Raw genomic sequence first — 16,748 nt, forward strand, 5'->3', positions numbered from 1 at the left:
AAGAGATAAGACAGTTAATGATCTCACTGAATAAAAGAAATCCTTGAAAAAAGTATGCTGAAATGAAAAAAAACCAAGTGATAGGCATCGTAAATTCAACAATATTTGCCATCTTATAGGGTCACATTTCATCTTTGTATTATTATATATAATGTGTTTACATGCATATATCAACAGTAATAATATCCACTTTATGTTAAGTGAGGAGTAAATGATCTACTCTATATAGTTTAAATAGACAGTAATATGTCATCAAGTAAGACTAAGAAATTGGAAAGAGTCTATGGTTATATAATTCTAGCCACATTCATTAGTACATTTGAACTCTTCCTGAGTTGCCCCAACCCAGCATTTGAAAGCCATTCCTCCACAGCCATTCCTAGAAGATATAGGAAAAACAAGGAACCAAAACCATAGCAGCTATGACTAGCAGTAAACCAGTATTAAGCAAAAGAGTTTCTGTGCTTTCTGATGGTTATGTATGTTTATTTTTCAGCAGCTATTCTAATTCTATTGAATATTCTTCTCATTTTTTTTTCATTTAGTTTGTGATAACATGGATAACTATAGCTCTGCCAGCCCCTTTTTATGTATGGATCTCAGTTACATTACAGCTTTATTAAAAGAAGGCTTTGGATTTGGAGACACCACAGTTTTACAGGCAAGTAAAAATAGCAGGATCCAACCTAGGATTTCATCCCATCTTAAAATCTTAATAGAGATCAGTCATCAGTCAACTTATCTATCAATTCAGTAGATGATTCAATTCAAATGTATTTGAATGCCACAAAAATAAATGTGTAATCCTTCTATCTGACAGAGAAGCTTTTTTCTGAGTTCTCATTCAGAACAGATTTAATCTACAGTTAGGAACTTCAAATGAAATAAAGGTACTGTAATTCAGTTTTCCTTAACCTAATTCTCTCCATTTAGATTTTTTTTAAATCCCCGCAGTGATTTTTTTGAAATAAGAGGACTTGGGAATGTAGAGTTGCCATAATGTTCAGAAGACTCATCTAATCCCAGTCTATCCGAGCATCTGTAATCCAGATGCCAGTAGGAAGTCTATACAGACATGATACTATAACGTCTTCTACTCCTGTCTCCTACTATGTGGTATTGAGGACTGCTACTTCAGTTACAGAATCATTTGCAAATAACTTTTGTGGCTGAGTGGTTAAGATTTCCAGGCTTGTCAACAGAAAGGCTGGCAGTTGGAGATCTAAGTACCACATACAGTAATAGAGTTAGCTCCAATAACTTGCCCAAGCTCCTGCCAGCTTAGCAGTTCAAAAGCATGTAAATGCAAGTAGATAAATAGGGACGCGGTAGCTCAGTGGGTTAGGACGCTAAGCTTGTCCACCAGATGGTTGGCAGTTTGGCGGTTCGAATCCCGAGTGCCGTGTAGCAGAGTGAGCGCCTGTTACTCATCCCAGCTTCTGCCAACCTAGCAGTTCGAAAGGACGTAAAAATGCAAGTAGAAAAATAGGGACCACTACGGTGGGAAGGTAACAGCGTTCCATGCGCCTTTGGCGTCTAGTCATGCCGGCCACATGACCATGGAGACGTCCTCGGACAAACGCTGGACTCTTCGGCTTTGAAATGGAGATGAGCACCGGCCCCTAGAGTTGGAAACGACTAGCATGCATGTGCGGGGGAACCTTTACCTTTACCTTTAAATAGGTATCACTTTGGTGGGAAGAGAACAGCATTCCGGGCATCTTCCAGTTATAGGTATGCTGGCCATATGAGCATAGAAGCCGGCTCTTTGGTTGTGAATCGGAGATAACACCACTCCCTAAAGTTGGACATGACTAACATGGGAAACTTTTACCCTTTTTTTACTTTAGTTACAGGATCATTTGCAAATAATTTATTAATATTTTTCATAAGGCTGTTCCACAGGTTTGTAACGTTTGCATTTCTGGATAATATTGCAGTCAAAACCTGACTTATCTAAAGCAACCAAATCACTTTGAAGATACAACATAATTTTATCTGCATGCTTATAAGCAAAATATTCTAGACCTCCAGCAAAGTTTTAATACTTTGCTGAGTGGCCATGAGCAAAAGCCTAACCAGGGTGTATATACTTTTCATCCACTACTGGTAGTGCTCTACTTATGATCACAATTGTGACCAGGATTACTAAGCAAGGCTATTAAATGAGTCATACCTGATTTTAAAAATGTTCCCATAGTTGTTAAGCAAATCAGTGAAACAGTTAAGTGAATCATGCAGTCATTAAGGGAATCCACTTTCCCTCATTGACTTTCCTTGTCAGACACTGCCTGGAAGGTTGCAAATGGTGATCAGGTGATCCCAGGATGCTTCAACCATCATAAATAAATGCCAGTTGTCAAGGGTCCAAATTTGGATCACATGATTGTGGGGATACTGCAACAGTGCAAGGACCACGAATCAGTCATTTTTTTCCAGTGTTGTTATAACTTTGAATGGTTGCTGAACAAATGCTTGTAAGTTGAGAACTAACTACAATGCAACAGCAAGATAAAGAAAAAGACACAGTGGAAATATTTTCAATAAACCCATCGTGTGATCTTAGTATTTATCCCTTCCTACTAGATCAGCAGCTAACCATGCTATCTCTGAGATATGATTAGTGGATAGAAACCATTTGGTTTACTTGGCCTCAGTTTCTTGATCAAATCTTCCTGTTTGCGAATCAGGGCCACTTCAGCTTGAATGTTTTCTTACAAGAGCCCTAATTAGTTCATGTGGGAGCCTATGTATTCCATAGGTTTGATAGTGAATGTAGTTTACGTATATAGGGTGATGGTAGTATTTTTTGCCATACAAATAAAGAATACAGTATATATTCATGCAAGTACAAGTGAAGGTCTTACATACTCAAGTCAATACTTGAAGAGGACTACCGTACTGCATGAATATACTGACTGTCATGAATTTGATGCTGTTAAGCTTCTACTGATTTTTTTTAAAAAAAACTATGCATAATTTAATATACCCCAACAGAATCTGTTTCCAAGCCTAAGCTAAATAATGACCAGGTTCTTCGCAGTAAATCCATCTTACTTTTCTGATTAGCTGATCTTCCTTTCCTGAAACTTTTTTACTTTTACAATATGTATCCTTATATATAACATGTGTGTTCTTTTCTGAATGGCGATCAAAACTGAGTCCAAATGTTGTTGAAATCTTGCTACATCTAGGACAGGGGTCCCCAACCCCTGGGCTGCGGCCCACTACTGGGCCTTGAGCCTTTTGGAACTGGACCGTGGAAGTGGTAGGCAAGAGCTTGTGCGCATCCCCATTTGCACAAGCATTGGGTGAGCATGTGCACATGCACTCCATTTGCACGAGCGGCGGGTGCGCAGGTCAGTCGCTTGTACAAATGGAACATGGATGCGCTTGCCCGCCACTCACACGAAAGCATCCTTTCCCTTCCCTCCGCCAATCCACTGAGCTGGAAAGGTGAGGGAACTCTGATCTAAGGCACCACTAAATTGAAAAACATTGGTATAGAGTGGCTGCTTTGTAAGATTCTTATTGTTAAAAATGTATTTGATCTAAAGAAAGCCCGTACAATCAAGTGAATCAGGTCTCTCTATTTTTCCTTTTCAGCTGGCAAAGAAAGTAAATAACATAGAGACAAGCTGGGCTTTGGGGGCTACCTTTCACCTTCTACAGTCTCTAGGACTCTCCTACTAGGAAAGCGGAAGATTTGCATTTCTTGCAAGAGCCATTCTGATGAGCACATGATAAAATACAGACCAAAGTAGAAGAAAAGTTTTACTTTTAAGAACTGCGGTTCAACAGAAACCCTTCTACAGTGGTAAGACCTAACTACCTGATGCCAAAATACTTTGAAAGAGTTTGGGCATCTTTTTTGTCAAGTCACGAATGCACGTTTGGTACCAGCACATCCCAATGCTGAACTTGCTCCACGAGCTTTTTTATCTATGAAATTCTGAATGTTCACATCAAAGAAGCAGCTTAGCCTGATATTTAAAAAAAAACAGCAAAACCGAAGTGTATTATTTACCTTTCCCATAAGTTGTTTGAAACCAAGTAGTTATGCTCCTAGGGTTAGCCCGTTCTTAAACATGAATAAATATGTTATTTTATTCAATTACATATATATTAGTTGGTGAGGAGGAGTAGCAAAAAGTTTTTAGGAATCCCACAAGGAATTATTTCAGGTGTATTTTTCTAAAGTTGAGAGAGCAAAGTCCTCTGAAACTGTTCTTATTTATGTTAGACAACAAAGTTTCCTTGTTGTTAAATAGTTGTAACTTCCTCCACTGTCAACTCTTATAGAATAGCTTAATGGAAGCCATGGATAGCCTCTTTTTAAAGAATACTATGAAAATCAAAGCTTTTTTTAAACTACCACATTCCTCCCCCCTCCCAAATATATATTGATTTGGAGACAAGGGGCAGTTAGATTCCAGCAGTTACTCCAGCTAGTAGACTGGTACATTACTTGTTGCAAAGCACTTAAATGGATCAGAAGGTTTCTTCAAATGATCAAAACAAAATAATCTCCTGAACTATGTACTAAGTGAGCCATCTTAATATTCTGCACATATTTCTATATAGCATACATCCTTTTCCAAAAAGCTCTTCAACGTAGATGTTAAAATGTGGTGATAACATATACCTACATTTTTAGCCAAGTGCTCTTACTCAATATTAGTAGTGTAAATTCTGTGTATATTTACTCTGAAATGACTCTTATTTAAGTACTAATCGGAGTCTTGTCTCAGTGAACGAGGCATGATGCTAAGGCTTGTTTCCTCTGATGACGCCTTTACTAGCTTGGTATTAGTGCCTATGTTTTTCCTAATGTATTGAGATTGTTTACAAATGTAATTATCTGCAAAGAAGATACAACTTGAAAAAGATACAACTGTATAATTCACAGAAGAGTTAATGAAATAAAACACTTAACAGAGGACTAAATTAATTGCTTTTTTAAGCAAAGACACATAGGTGTATAAATACTATTAGCATCGGGGCAGTTGCTGAACTAGTAATTTATATACAAGTAGATAAAATTAAGCTAAACTGTAAATGGATTAAGTTCCTAATACATGCCTATATATGCAGCACTGTGTGTAACTGTGAAATAAATTTAAGATTTCTTTTCAGAAACAGATTTTATTCTGAAATTATTTGTCAGAGGACAGTATGAATATCACTATTCATTTAGTCATATTCTTCTTACTTGGTGCTGTAATAAGAGTTACATGGATATTCTCAAACCTAGCTGTTTGATACACAAAATGCTAGGACACATCTGAATGTTTGTTTTAATAAACTATTTCAACAATGTTCTTTGGCAGTCTGTAATTGATACTCACTCAGGTACTCTACTTCTTAAGGTTATAATCAGCAAGCAACATCTACCTCGTCTGTTGCTCCCTCCAAGACAATAAGAGGACAAGCTGATGAGTTGAGAAGCAGGTTGTACTTTGTTCAATACTTGAACCTTAAATTGTTCTTTACTATGATCATAAACTTTTTCCAGCAGTAGTCCGTTTCTAAGCCAATTTTTATAGTTTTAAAAAATCAAGTGCTATTGGATAGTTTTTGGAATTCTAAGAGAAAGCCAAATAATCTATTCATTGGAAGAAAGAGCAACTCCAGGCTGAATAAGGAAGTCTAACAACCTTATATATCTCCTTAATGCATTTAAGTCTTTAAAATATATAAATAGATACCCAGTTATCATGAGTGAGCATGTGCCTCTGGATTCACAAGGTTGTCACTTACTGGCAAATGCCATGATCTGCTCCTAAAGGATGAGGGAAAAACAGACATCTTACTTAGTATTCTATTACTTCTACCATTATTCATAACAATGAGGAGGTGATTTCTTAAGGAGAAAAGAAAATCCATATCAAAATAATTGTTACTTTCCTTTGCCTTAGTAATTTTTAGGTTAGATAATACTCCCTTTTTTTCTAATTTCCTATTAAGTCTTCCCTGCCAATGATACCAATGAATGAAAATAAAATACATTACAAGTAGTATAGTTGTAGATCTGTTGAGAAACTATCCAGTATCCTGTGATTTTTTTTTTGAAGAGCCCTGATAAATCATATATATGGCAGAGTACCATCAGAGACCCTTTCCACAGATATCTACAGAAGACCCCTAGAGTAGTTTCCTTATCCATGGTTAAAAAGAACAGTACTGTATGTTCTACATTACATTTAATAGTCTCTTAACCACTTTTTTGGTGTGTAGTTTGTTTTAAGTCAGATCAATTACATGAGTCCTAGATAGAAATATTTTCACCTTAATCAAGGCAACAGCAAATTGTTTTATTAGCAAAATTAATAATAAATTAACTAAATAGTTGCAAAGTTTGTGGTCTATAAAATAGAGAAAAGGACAATATGAATCATATATAGGTGATATATGGTGTGTCTTACACATAAGATTATAGATAAATCAACCTTCCTCCCTCCATTTATGGAAACTTAATGGTATCTTGGGGACGCGGTGGCTCAGTGGGTTAGGACGCTGAACTTGTCGATTGGAAGGTCGGCAGTTTGGCGGGTCGAATCCCGAGTGCCGCGTAACAGAGTGAGCGCCTGTTACTCGTCCCAGCTTCTGCCCACCTAGCAGTTCGAAAGCACGTAAAAATGCAAGTAGAAAAATAGGGACCACTACGGTGGGAAGGTAACAGCGTTCCGTGCGCCTTTGGCGTCTAGTCATGCCGGCCACATGACCACGGAGACGTCCTCGGACAAGCGCTGGCTCTTCGGCTATGAAACGGAGATGAGCACCGGCCCCTAGAGTCGGAAACGACTAGCACGCATGTGCGGGGGAACCTTTACCTTTACCTAATGGTATCTTAGGAACTGAAATTAAATACACCTGGAAAGTACCAGGCTGGAGAAGGCTGATAGAAATACTATAAATATAAGGATGGCAAGATCTGGGCTACAATTGATTGCAGGATGATAGCGGAGAGATAATAAGATTCTGAACAACCATACAGCTGAGATCTACTAGTTTATCAGCCCATCCTCAAATCAATACCACATGGGGAAAGGAGATAAATGTTCAGGAGTGCTAGTGTCTAGCTACAAACATGCCCCTTTCCATTAGCCTTCTTCTTTAAATGAATTATCACATTCAGTTACCTACTTTAAAAAAAAGAGAGAGAGATCTTACTTTAACTGGAGGTACAGCATTGGTTAATTGCAATCCCCACGTCCTCAGCAGCACAAAAGGAGCCATATTTGTAGAGTAAAGCTTGCTTAACAAATCAGTTGCCGCCACAAGAGAAAGATTGTGCCTCTGTCTATCTTTTTCATATTGTAGTAGATGATTTAAAGAACCTACAAAGTTTATTCTGGAATTAATTAATTAGTAAATTGATTATCCCAAGGGGACTGACATCAGGCTACAAAATTACTCAATCTGATAAAATGTCAGAGTTTAGCAAAAGAAAATGGTATGGACGGGGTAACACTCTGTGAAGATTAACATTTCCACCTCACGTGGTAGATTACATGGCCTACATCAGAGTTCCCCAACCTTTTGTGGCATTGTGGGGGGGGGAGAGGGGATGGTTCTGCACAGGCTAGTGCGCAACTGTGCAGCTTCATTTGCACAAGCGGTGGGCCACCTCCACAGCCTGATTTCGAACGGCTCAAGGCACCCTCAAAATTATATTAGAAGCATTTTGCTTTGCAACCTGTCTTTTGTTTTTAATTAAAATAATTAATCAAAAAATAAACCCACGTTGACTCCAAGAGTAATGGCCATTGGCACACCAGATGTTTATGACAAAGCCCTAAATTGTTTCATTGCGTCGTGTACTTACCTAGGTCTTTTCCTTTGAATGCTGCAGCACTTAGATAATTTGTCAAGCATGAAATATCACCAAAACCCATATTTACACCTTGACCAGCTAAAGGATGTACTCTGTGAGCTGCATCACTGAAACGAGAGGATAATAATACTTGACACAAAAGAAAAAAACATAGTCTAGTTCATGATAAAAAGACACCAACTCTAATTCTAATATTTCATATTCTGCAGCACTACAGAACGCTCTTAAGCAATCTCCTTAAACATTTACAGGATGGACACATACAAAAAGTTGATCATATAATAGGGTTTTCCTAGCAGCTAGGACCTAGCTCTTCCCCCCCCCCCAGTAAAAGCTACTTCCACAGATGTCGATAATCAAAATGGAAAAAATCAAGAGGAATGTGGCCAGATTGCTTCTACACAAATAAGATGACACTAGTTTCTATTTTCTATCATAATCTACCAATCCTAATTAAGAAAACCCTTTATCTATTTATAATTATAATTATACACACACACACACACACACACACACACACACACACACACACACACACATATATATATATATATATATATATATATATATATATATATATATATTTGTGTGCATATATATACAAAAAAGTTTATTTTTGTCAATCAAGCAACACTAATATCAAAACTCCATCATACTCCCAAATGTTATTTACAGCACTGAAATTTCTCAAAGTAAAATTACCCAATAAGGGCCACACGATCTTGGACATATTCTGTTGCATGTCCCAATCCAAGAGGGAATACAGCTCGGCTCTTAGGATCGACTTTTGCAACACTTGGGGGCAGCTGTCGGGCTGTAGTTCCCGATGGTATCAAGAGAGAAACAGCAGATCGAAACATGGATGCAGCAGTATCAATGAAGTCCGAGTGATTTACGTTGCTCCACTGAATAATGATAAAAGATTTGGTAACTATATGCCACTAATTGACTCTGAAATTGACAGCTGATACTGAAAATCCAGTTTTAGAATAACACTCCTGTCTATCATTTGAACTGAATAGCAGACACAAGCAGGAAATAGAGTGAATAAAGCATATTAGAAGGGAAATGTATTCTTTTTTTAGCCCTGTTTCCAATGCTCTCAAAATTTCTTGCACGCAGAATTCACAGCAGCTCATAAAAAACCTTCAATAAGTCTAGAAACAGAACCACCTCAGTTCTTGTATGGCATCTAAGAAACACAATGACAAGATAAATTAAATCATTTATTTTTGAGTCATGAATAACAAAGTTGGACGGGACCCTGGAGATCTTCTAGTCCAACCCCCTTGCTCAAGCAAGAGACTATACTAGGCATGTCAAACTGCTGGCCTGTCACCCCTACTCCTTTTCATTAAAGTAGACATACCCAGTTCCAGTAACCATTCTTTATATGTTTTAGCCTCCAGTTCCCTAATCATCTTTGTTGAGCAAGTTAAAGGCTGTATAGATTAATGGATTCTTCCAGTGGCAATCTTTTTTTTATCCTCAAAGGCTGTGGGGTAGGTAATGTGAACACTAATAAATATGTCCATACACAAGTATCATCCTTCTGCCCCTGTGCCCACAATCATGCCAATATTATGGGAAGGGGAATATGGAGATGACACACACAGAAGCCCTGTGAGAATAACCAGTAAGGGTGAAGTTTTGAACTGAACAAACAACTGGCAACAACACAATTAATGAAGTTATGTTTATAGAAGATCTTATAGATCTTTAGGCAGAGGTCTAATTTAGGTTAAACGTGAGAAAGCATGGAACCTGAGAATAAGGAAAAAACAGATTATTGTATCCAACTAACACTAACATTGTTTCTAGCCATAAAAATTATTCAAGCATATTGCTACTCTTGAATACTTGTTTCTCAGAGAACATCAATAATCTGCAATTCACAAAATGAAAATACTCACAAAAGCAGAGTTGGCCGAGTCCACAAAAGTTTCCTCATCCATACTCTGAAGTTGAACTGCATGTTCATGTGATGTGGACCAAACCAAAGAGCTGGTTGTATCAGAGAGCTGAGTTGATAATAAGATACAAAAACAAGGCATCTCCTCAAATGCATATCACTGCAAGGATCTCACCAAAACTTAACATATGGTCTAACATATAAATAAAATCATGAGAGGCAGTTAAAGGGGAAAAGTACATTCATAAGAATTTTTAAAAATGCTTACTGGAAAACAAGAATAAAAGACAACTGTTAAAAACTGGGTCAGATGAAAATTACAAAGTTCTTTACCGGGAGGAGAGCAATTGGTCCTGATGGAAGAAATCTCTGCCATGCCACATTGTTATCTGTTGCCTGCAATGTATGAAAGACAGTGACGATTACCAATTTTCTGTTGTTGGTTCTTTAACTTCAAAGATGTAGTTTGATATTCTAACATCTAACCTCAGACAAGTGAAGAGTAGCAACTACTGCTGACTGATCATACTGATAGTGAATATTCTGAATACCAGCTGCTTTCCGGATCAAAGAATTTTGGCCATCCGCTCCAATCTGCGAAGATAATAGAAATTAAAATTAATTCTTTTAACAGATTTAATGAAAAAACAAATCCTCCATTAAGAACTATCAATAGCTAACTAGATAAAGGGTGAAGTTCAGTAATGTCTGCCTGGTAGAAAGAGAGGCATGCCTTTTTCCCTGTATCTTTGTATACATCTTTCTCCATTATCTCCTCTAAAGACTCCGCCAGAACAGACCCAGAGGGTACACATGGGATAGTACGAGAGAATGAAAAAAATTCTCAGTACATCAATCCACTCCTGTGATTTCTAATATTGCCTATTAGAACCAAACTTTCTCTCTTCTCTTGCATGTGCATCTTACACGTAACCTATTTACAAGGACATGTAAAATGGATATTCCAACTGGCATCATATATAACTTCAGAATAAATACATTTAGAATCACAACAATAATAGTTTCAACTCACCTTTCAATCCCTTTCATGCTGGTAATATTGCACAACATGATATTAGAAGCAAATCCAGTAGAAACGACTAGGAAAAAAAAGAGGGTGCCTAATCAAATAGAAAATAGTATCTTAGTTACCAACAGTTTGGTTTGAAATCTGCGTCCATCTGCTAAATCAATTTGGACCCAAGGACTTGAGTCAGAAGATTGATGATGAAGGGGCCAGGTATATCCAACTGCTCTGCTCCTGTAGAGAACTTCCACTCGGTCTAATAGGGACAAAATGTATCAATGTCATTAAATGAAAGAAGCAGGGAAGAAATAGAATTCGGAAGCTAACCAAGACCCAAGCCTTGCTAATTGAATTAATAGCTTAATATCTTAAGAAGGGACACTTCCATACTCAACAAGCTTCAAGAAGCCTACTGTCATAATCCAGATTTACTGGACAAAGGTTTCATGGCTTTGTATGACATTATCTACCCTATTTTCTGAAAAAAAGCTAAAGTAAATCAAAATCAAAACAATAGCTACCTGAAACTGTATCCAGCTGTTTGTATAGAGCTGACATGATAACATCATTCTCTACTATATAACCCATGTCTTCCATGTTATCATTTTCAAACATGATCATGGCCTCAGAGCAAGCATCCCACACCTACAAAAAGAAATTCTCTATTTAAATGCAGCAAAGAAATGCATAAATATCCCTTTCATCAAGACTTTTCATTGACAAAATTCAGCTGCTGAATTGTCTTGCAAATACATATCAAAGATATTAATGATGAAAACCAGAAGGCATTTAAAAGCAAGAAACTTCAAAGGCAGCATATCACTTATTATTCCCACAAGAAATACACTACCTAAAATTGTTTGTTAGAAGACTGAGCAGGTGGCAGGGCTATAGTATACTTCCTGAAGGCCTAAATTACAGGGAATATTAAGTAATAGAGAATATAGGATATTTCTTTCAAAAATATAGAAGGGAAGGATTCACAAAACAACTTTATCATTCTTTTCTAAGTACCAAATGATGTCTTTTCATTAGCAGAATAGTCATTACTAATTCCTCTTCATATCTTCCCCTTTACAATTTCCTGTACAATCTCCAAATCCACAGCAGATTTGGCAATTATGCTGAGAGATGAGGCGAAAGGGGAGAAATTTATTGGGTGAGAGAATATCGATTCACATAACACTGGATGTGGCCCATGGCTTTACAGCTTTTCTAAGCGGTTTACAGAGTCAGCCTATTGTCCCCAACAATCTGGATGCTCATTTTACTGACCTCAGAAGGATGTAAGGCTGAATCAACCTTGAGCCGGTCAGAATCGAATTGGCAGTCAGCAGAATAAGCCTGCAATATTGCATTCTAAGCCATGCACCACCATGGCTTCCTCCCCAGTAAAGAATAATTATTTTACATTTTTACACAAACTCTTGAAAAGTAGGGCTGTGTAATGACTTAATTCCAAAAAGGTGCTTCAGAGCACAAGCAATGAAAATGTAGCATCTGTCTGCAACTATTTAAAATAATGGCATCTTTGCACAGGATGCTGTAACAACTGCACACAGGTGCTATAGCCAAACTCCTGAGCTTTATAAAGAAGTACTTTATATGTCTGAAGCACTGCACTGTCCTGCTAAAATAGAATGTATAATTGATACATATATAATACATATAATTTTCTCTAGTGAAGAAATACACTGTAGTTCAGAGTTCCCCAACTTTTGGGGGTTGGCCCAAAGTGGGGGGGAGGGAGGAAAGAAAGGATGGTTTTGAGGAGGGGGTGAATGCATGCACGCGCACAAACTCCCATTCCTTACACAAGTAGGGCCATTAGTGCTCATGAGAGTAGGGCCAAAAGCACCCACAACGCTCGCACCAATACTCACATGAGTCGGGCTGTGCACATGTGTGCACACACGTGCACCGGACTGCCACTCACACAATCCAGTGGCCAATAGATAGACCATGGCCCTCAGGTAGGGGACCCCTGTTTTAGTTACTAAGAAACAAAGTAACAAAGTAACTTAAACACCCACACAACCTGTTATTTCATATTACCACAGACATAGACTTTATTTTTTGCATTATCAGGCACCTGCATCCTTCTAAAAGGTTTGATTCTCATATTGCAGATATGTTCCCATGCACCAAAGCCTAAAAAAGAAAGAAAATGATCCTATAGTATCAGAGATTAACTCCCATATCCATAAACATTTAATGGGAATTCATAAAAGCCAAAGAACAAGTAAAACTACCAACCATTATCTACTTTTTTGCAATGGTCTTTGTTCCACTTTATGGATTTTTACAGTTTTTGATCCAATTTGATTTTGATCCAATTTGATCCAATTGGCATCTATTGAGAAGACTGACAAAGGCTTTAAAGGATCTTGTTTTTTTGCAGCTCTCAACAGAATAGCCAATAAGATAATGTTTCTATTATTCCAGAGATGTTTGTAGTCAAGAATATATTTCACAAAATATATTAGTAGCTATAACCAAGTTTAACACACTGACAAATGTATTTTATTTAAAGACTTTATATTGTAATTTACAGGATGGCTTATACAAAGTTAAGATTATATTAATATAATTTAAAATAAATTTGAAAGCAGCACAATGGATTTCAAATTGACAATCTTTAAAACTTACAAAAGACTACAAATCAACCCATTGAAATAACCAGAATATAGTTTAAACATGCACAAACACATATGCTTTTTGTGCATATTTCAACTATATTCTGGTTATAGAATAACTAGAAAGAAAAATTTGGAGAAGTGCTAGAAGGCAGTCAACTAGGACATCAATAATACATATTTTGTGATTCTAGTATCAACACTGAAGAAACATGGGGCCAGAAATATTTTTTATTTTTTATTTTAATTCCATTTATATCCCACCCTTCTCCGAAGACTCAGGGCGGCTTACAAGCTTAGCAGTAGCCTTCATTCTATGTATATGCCTGCTTATTAGGGCTTTCACACACACCCCAAGCAGCATTATTACAAAGTTAGCTTAATTGCCCCCAACAATCTTAGTCCAATATATAAAGAACTAATTATATAAGGCCCATTTCAACGGGCAGGAATATGTGAATATGAAAATGATTTCTTTTAAGTATCATTTATGTTACCAGTGAATAATTAATATCTCTTAAATTAATATTCTGCATAGGTTGCCAGGCTCTATAATTTCATACCAAGCATCAAACTCAATATACCCATTCCTTGTTTGGCAACTGCCTCAGTTAGTCATCATTACAAATACTACAGTTCCAGCCAATGTGTACATTTATATCCAAATTTCATGGGCCTGACAATACATGCTTGAGAATATAATTAATTTATAGTGAAAGTAATGCTGGCATAGCTATACCAGATAACTTTATTTGAATAAGACAGCAGCAACAACTATTGCTCTTTTACATAATCTCTCTCAATCAAATGTTTACTTGGCAGCCATTTTTGCTTAATGGCATAGTTGTTGGAACAGAACTTGGTTACTAAACAAGGAGGGTGTATGTGGCTACACACGTTCACAGTTGGCATACAGGTAACTGGATAATGCTATACTTACTACTTAGAAATGTGGCAGATCCGGGCGTAATAGCACTGACTCGGTTACTGTAATCTGTTGATATATTCTTAATTTTTTTGGGGGGACGAGCTTCTAGTAGTAGAATTTTCTTATCAGAGAGATGAACATCATGTCCTTAAAGAAGCAATCCAATGTTTAACTATTTTGTCCAGAAAAGTTTAATCTAGTATTTTTTTAAGATTATAAAATAGAAGTCTTTAAAGGAATAGACTTGTTTTGGATTTTTTCCCCCTGAACACTCAGAATTACGTAGTACCCTAATTCTGGTAAAGTATCTGGAGGATGTACCAGAGTTATTCCTCCATCTACATCACAGAAAGAAAGTTGGGCTGCATGAGAGAATACTGCACAATCAGTCTTCCTGAAGATGTATTGTCTATAACTATGTTGCAACCAAATATATTTTTTTCTTTGGTCAACACAGGCCTGCCACATACAACTCTGTACAGGTAGTCCTTGACTTACAATAGTTAATTTAGTGACTGTTCGAAATTACAACAGCACTGAAAAAGTGACTTAACGACTGTTTTTCACACTTACAATCATTGCAGCATCCCATGGTCACATCATTAAACTTTAGATGCTTGGCAACTGACTCATATTTATGACAGTTGCATGTCCCACTGTCATGTGATCATCTTTTGCAATCTTCTGACAATGGAGAAGCCACATTCACTTAACAACTGTGTTAATAACTTAACCATGCAGTGATTCAGTTAATTTTGAGTTCAATTGTGGTTGCAAGTTGAGGACTATCTGTATTGCCTCTATGGAAGTTGTTTTCAACCTTTTCTTCACCACACATCCCCTTTAATACCTTTTATGGCAAGGACCATGGCCACGGACCACCAAAACTTAACTCAAGATTTAAATCATAGCATTTCTTTAAGCTTTTGCAACCCCCCCCATGACACTGTGTTTCCCCCCCCCCCAGGGGTCTGTGGACCAAAGGGCAAAAACCATTGCTCTATGGTTTCAGTTTAGCTTACAGAACCTTTATAAATACTAAAATGTAAAGCTTATGTAACATTTGTACTGTAATATCTAAACTTGAAATTATGAATAGTTATTAGCTATGGATTTTTTTTCCTTTATAGAAATTTGATGTTATTTTGAAGCAGCTAAACAATTGAACAGCCAAAAATGCAGTGGCTAATTTTATTCTTTTTAACTTTATGTGCAGCCAGTATAAACCACTCAGTCTCTATTCCAATTGGAACAGCATGTAAAATAAGTTTGCGCGCTAACAGACCTATATTTCAGTACCCAATACACAAAACTGTTGGTTGAATGATATAAAATCAGCATCTCCTTCAAAATTTAAAATCAGCTAAACCTACATATTAATAGAATGGGTCTTCAAATTCTGCTATTGGGAGATGCACACTCAATCACGCCCCAATTTTTTATTTTTTTTAAATTCCATTTATATCCCGCCCTTCTCCGAAGACTCAGGGCGGCTTACAAGTTTAGCAGTAGCCTTCATTCTATGTATATGCTTGCTGATTAGGGCTTTAACACCCCCCCCCCCAAGCGGCATTATTACAAAGTCAGCTTAATTGCCCCCAACAATCTGGGTCCTCATTTTACCTACCTCGGAAGGATGGAAGTCTGAGTCAACCTTGAGCCTGGTGGGATGCGAACCTGCACTAATTGCAGGCAGCTGGTGTTACTTAAGGAGGCATTAGCCCACTGCTCCACCAATTGATTTTCATAACAATTCTCTTGAGTATGTAGAAATATTTATAAGTTGCCGGTCGCAATAATCACCTTAAGCCTAGAGAACCAACCCGATTCTCTGAATCATCATTCCCCAAACTGGTTCTCTCGGCAGGTATTGGGCAAGAATTCCCAAACGCCATGACGGAGGGGGGTCAAATTAGGGAAAGGTGTGGAGACTTAAAATAAATAGGGATTCTTGCAGACTTCTGGGTGCCTTTACAGAGGTTTATTGCCAAATGACCAATCTCATACCGAGAGCAGCAGCCATGGCGGCTCCCACCATGCCACCGCCCGACACCACCACATCGTATACTGCCTTGGAGCCGTTCCTTCTCACGGAACCCTGCCGCGACAGAGAGCCGACAGGCCCGGCAAGGAAAAGAAGACTCTTCCTACGATAGAGTCCAGCGCCCCGTTGCAACAATAATCCCGCTACAGCAGCCATCGCTTCGGAAATGACGAATACGTCTCTCTAGCTACCACTCGTTACCGGAAGCGTCTTCACGAGTACCATGACAATGGCCAGGTTAACAGAATCTGTCCAATGACATCTCATCAAGGGCGGGGCGTAACAGGACGGGACGTTATCATTGGCCATTATGGGAGAGAAACAAAAAAGGAGAGTGTCTATTGGTCAGGGCATTAACAGCAAG

At 37.7% G+C, this 16,748-nt stretch overlaps 2 protein-coding genes across 5 annotated transcripts in view; one reads left to right on the forward strand and one right to left on the reverse strand.

The window, feature by feature from the left end:
- ENTPD5 (ectonucleoside triphosphate diphosphohydrolase 5 (inactive)) overlaps positions 1-5,517 on the forward strand; it is a 35,568-nt gene extending 30,051 nt beyond the window's left edge. For 2 of the 3 annotated variants that reach the window (XM_083350867.1, XM_083350866.1), the window contains 2 exons: positions 546-661; positions 3,607-5,321. In XM_083350867.1, coding sequence (XP_083206993.1) covers positions 546-661; positions 3,607-3,693 — 203 coding nt within the window. In that variant the 3' untranslated portion in view covers positions 3,694-5,321. Of the gene's footprint in view, positions 1-545; positions 662-3,606; positions 5,322-5,369 lie in introns of those variants that run through there. The other variant, XR_014491005.1, reaches the window with a different exon arrangement.
- A 37-nt stretch (positions 5,518-5,554) lies between these two features.
- COQ6 (coenzyme Q6, monooxygenase) lies at positions 5,555-16,577 on the reverse strand. 2 transcript variants are annotated; one of them, XM_083350864.1, is made up of 12 exons: positions 16,348-16,577; positions 14,353-14,487; positions 12,869-12,927; positions 11,298-11,421; positions 10,902-11,032; positions 10,236-10,343; positions 10,083-10,145; positions 9,751-9,858; positions 8,540-8,742; positions 7,829-7,944; positions 7,174-7,340; positions 5,555-5,782 (listed from the first exon to the last, which is right to left on the reverse strand). In XM_083350864.1, the coding sequence occupies exons 1-12, from the start codon at positions 16,538-16,540 to the stop codon at positions 5,753-5,755; spliced, it is 1,437 nt and encodes a 478-aa protein (XP_083206990.1). In that variant the 5' UTR covers positions 16,541-16,577; the 3' UTR covers positions 5,555-5,752. The 2 variants fall into 2 exon arrangements, with proteins under 2 accessions (XP_083206990.1, XP_083206991.1); XM_083350865.1 differs by lacking the exon at positions 16,348-16,577 and adding an exon at positions 16,144-16,340.
- Positions 16,578-16,748: the final 171 nt, after the last annotated feature.

Source organism: Vipera ursinii, assembly GCF_947247035.1.
Source record: "Vipera ursinii genome assembly, chromosome: 1".
Classification (NCBI taxonomy): domain Eukaryota; kingdom Metazoa; phylum Chordata; class Lepidosauria; order Squamata; family Viperidae; genus Vipera; species Vipera ursinii.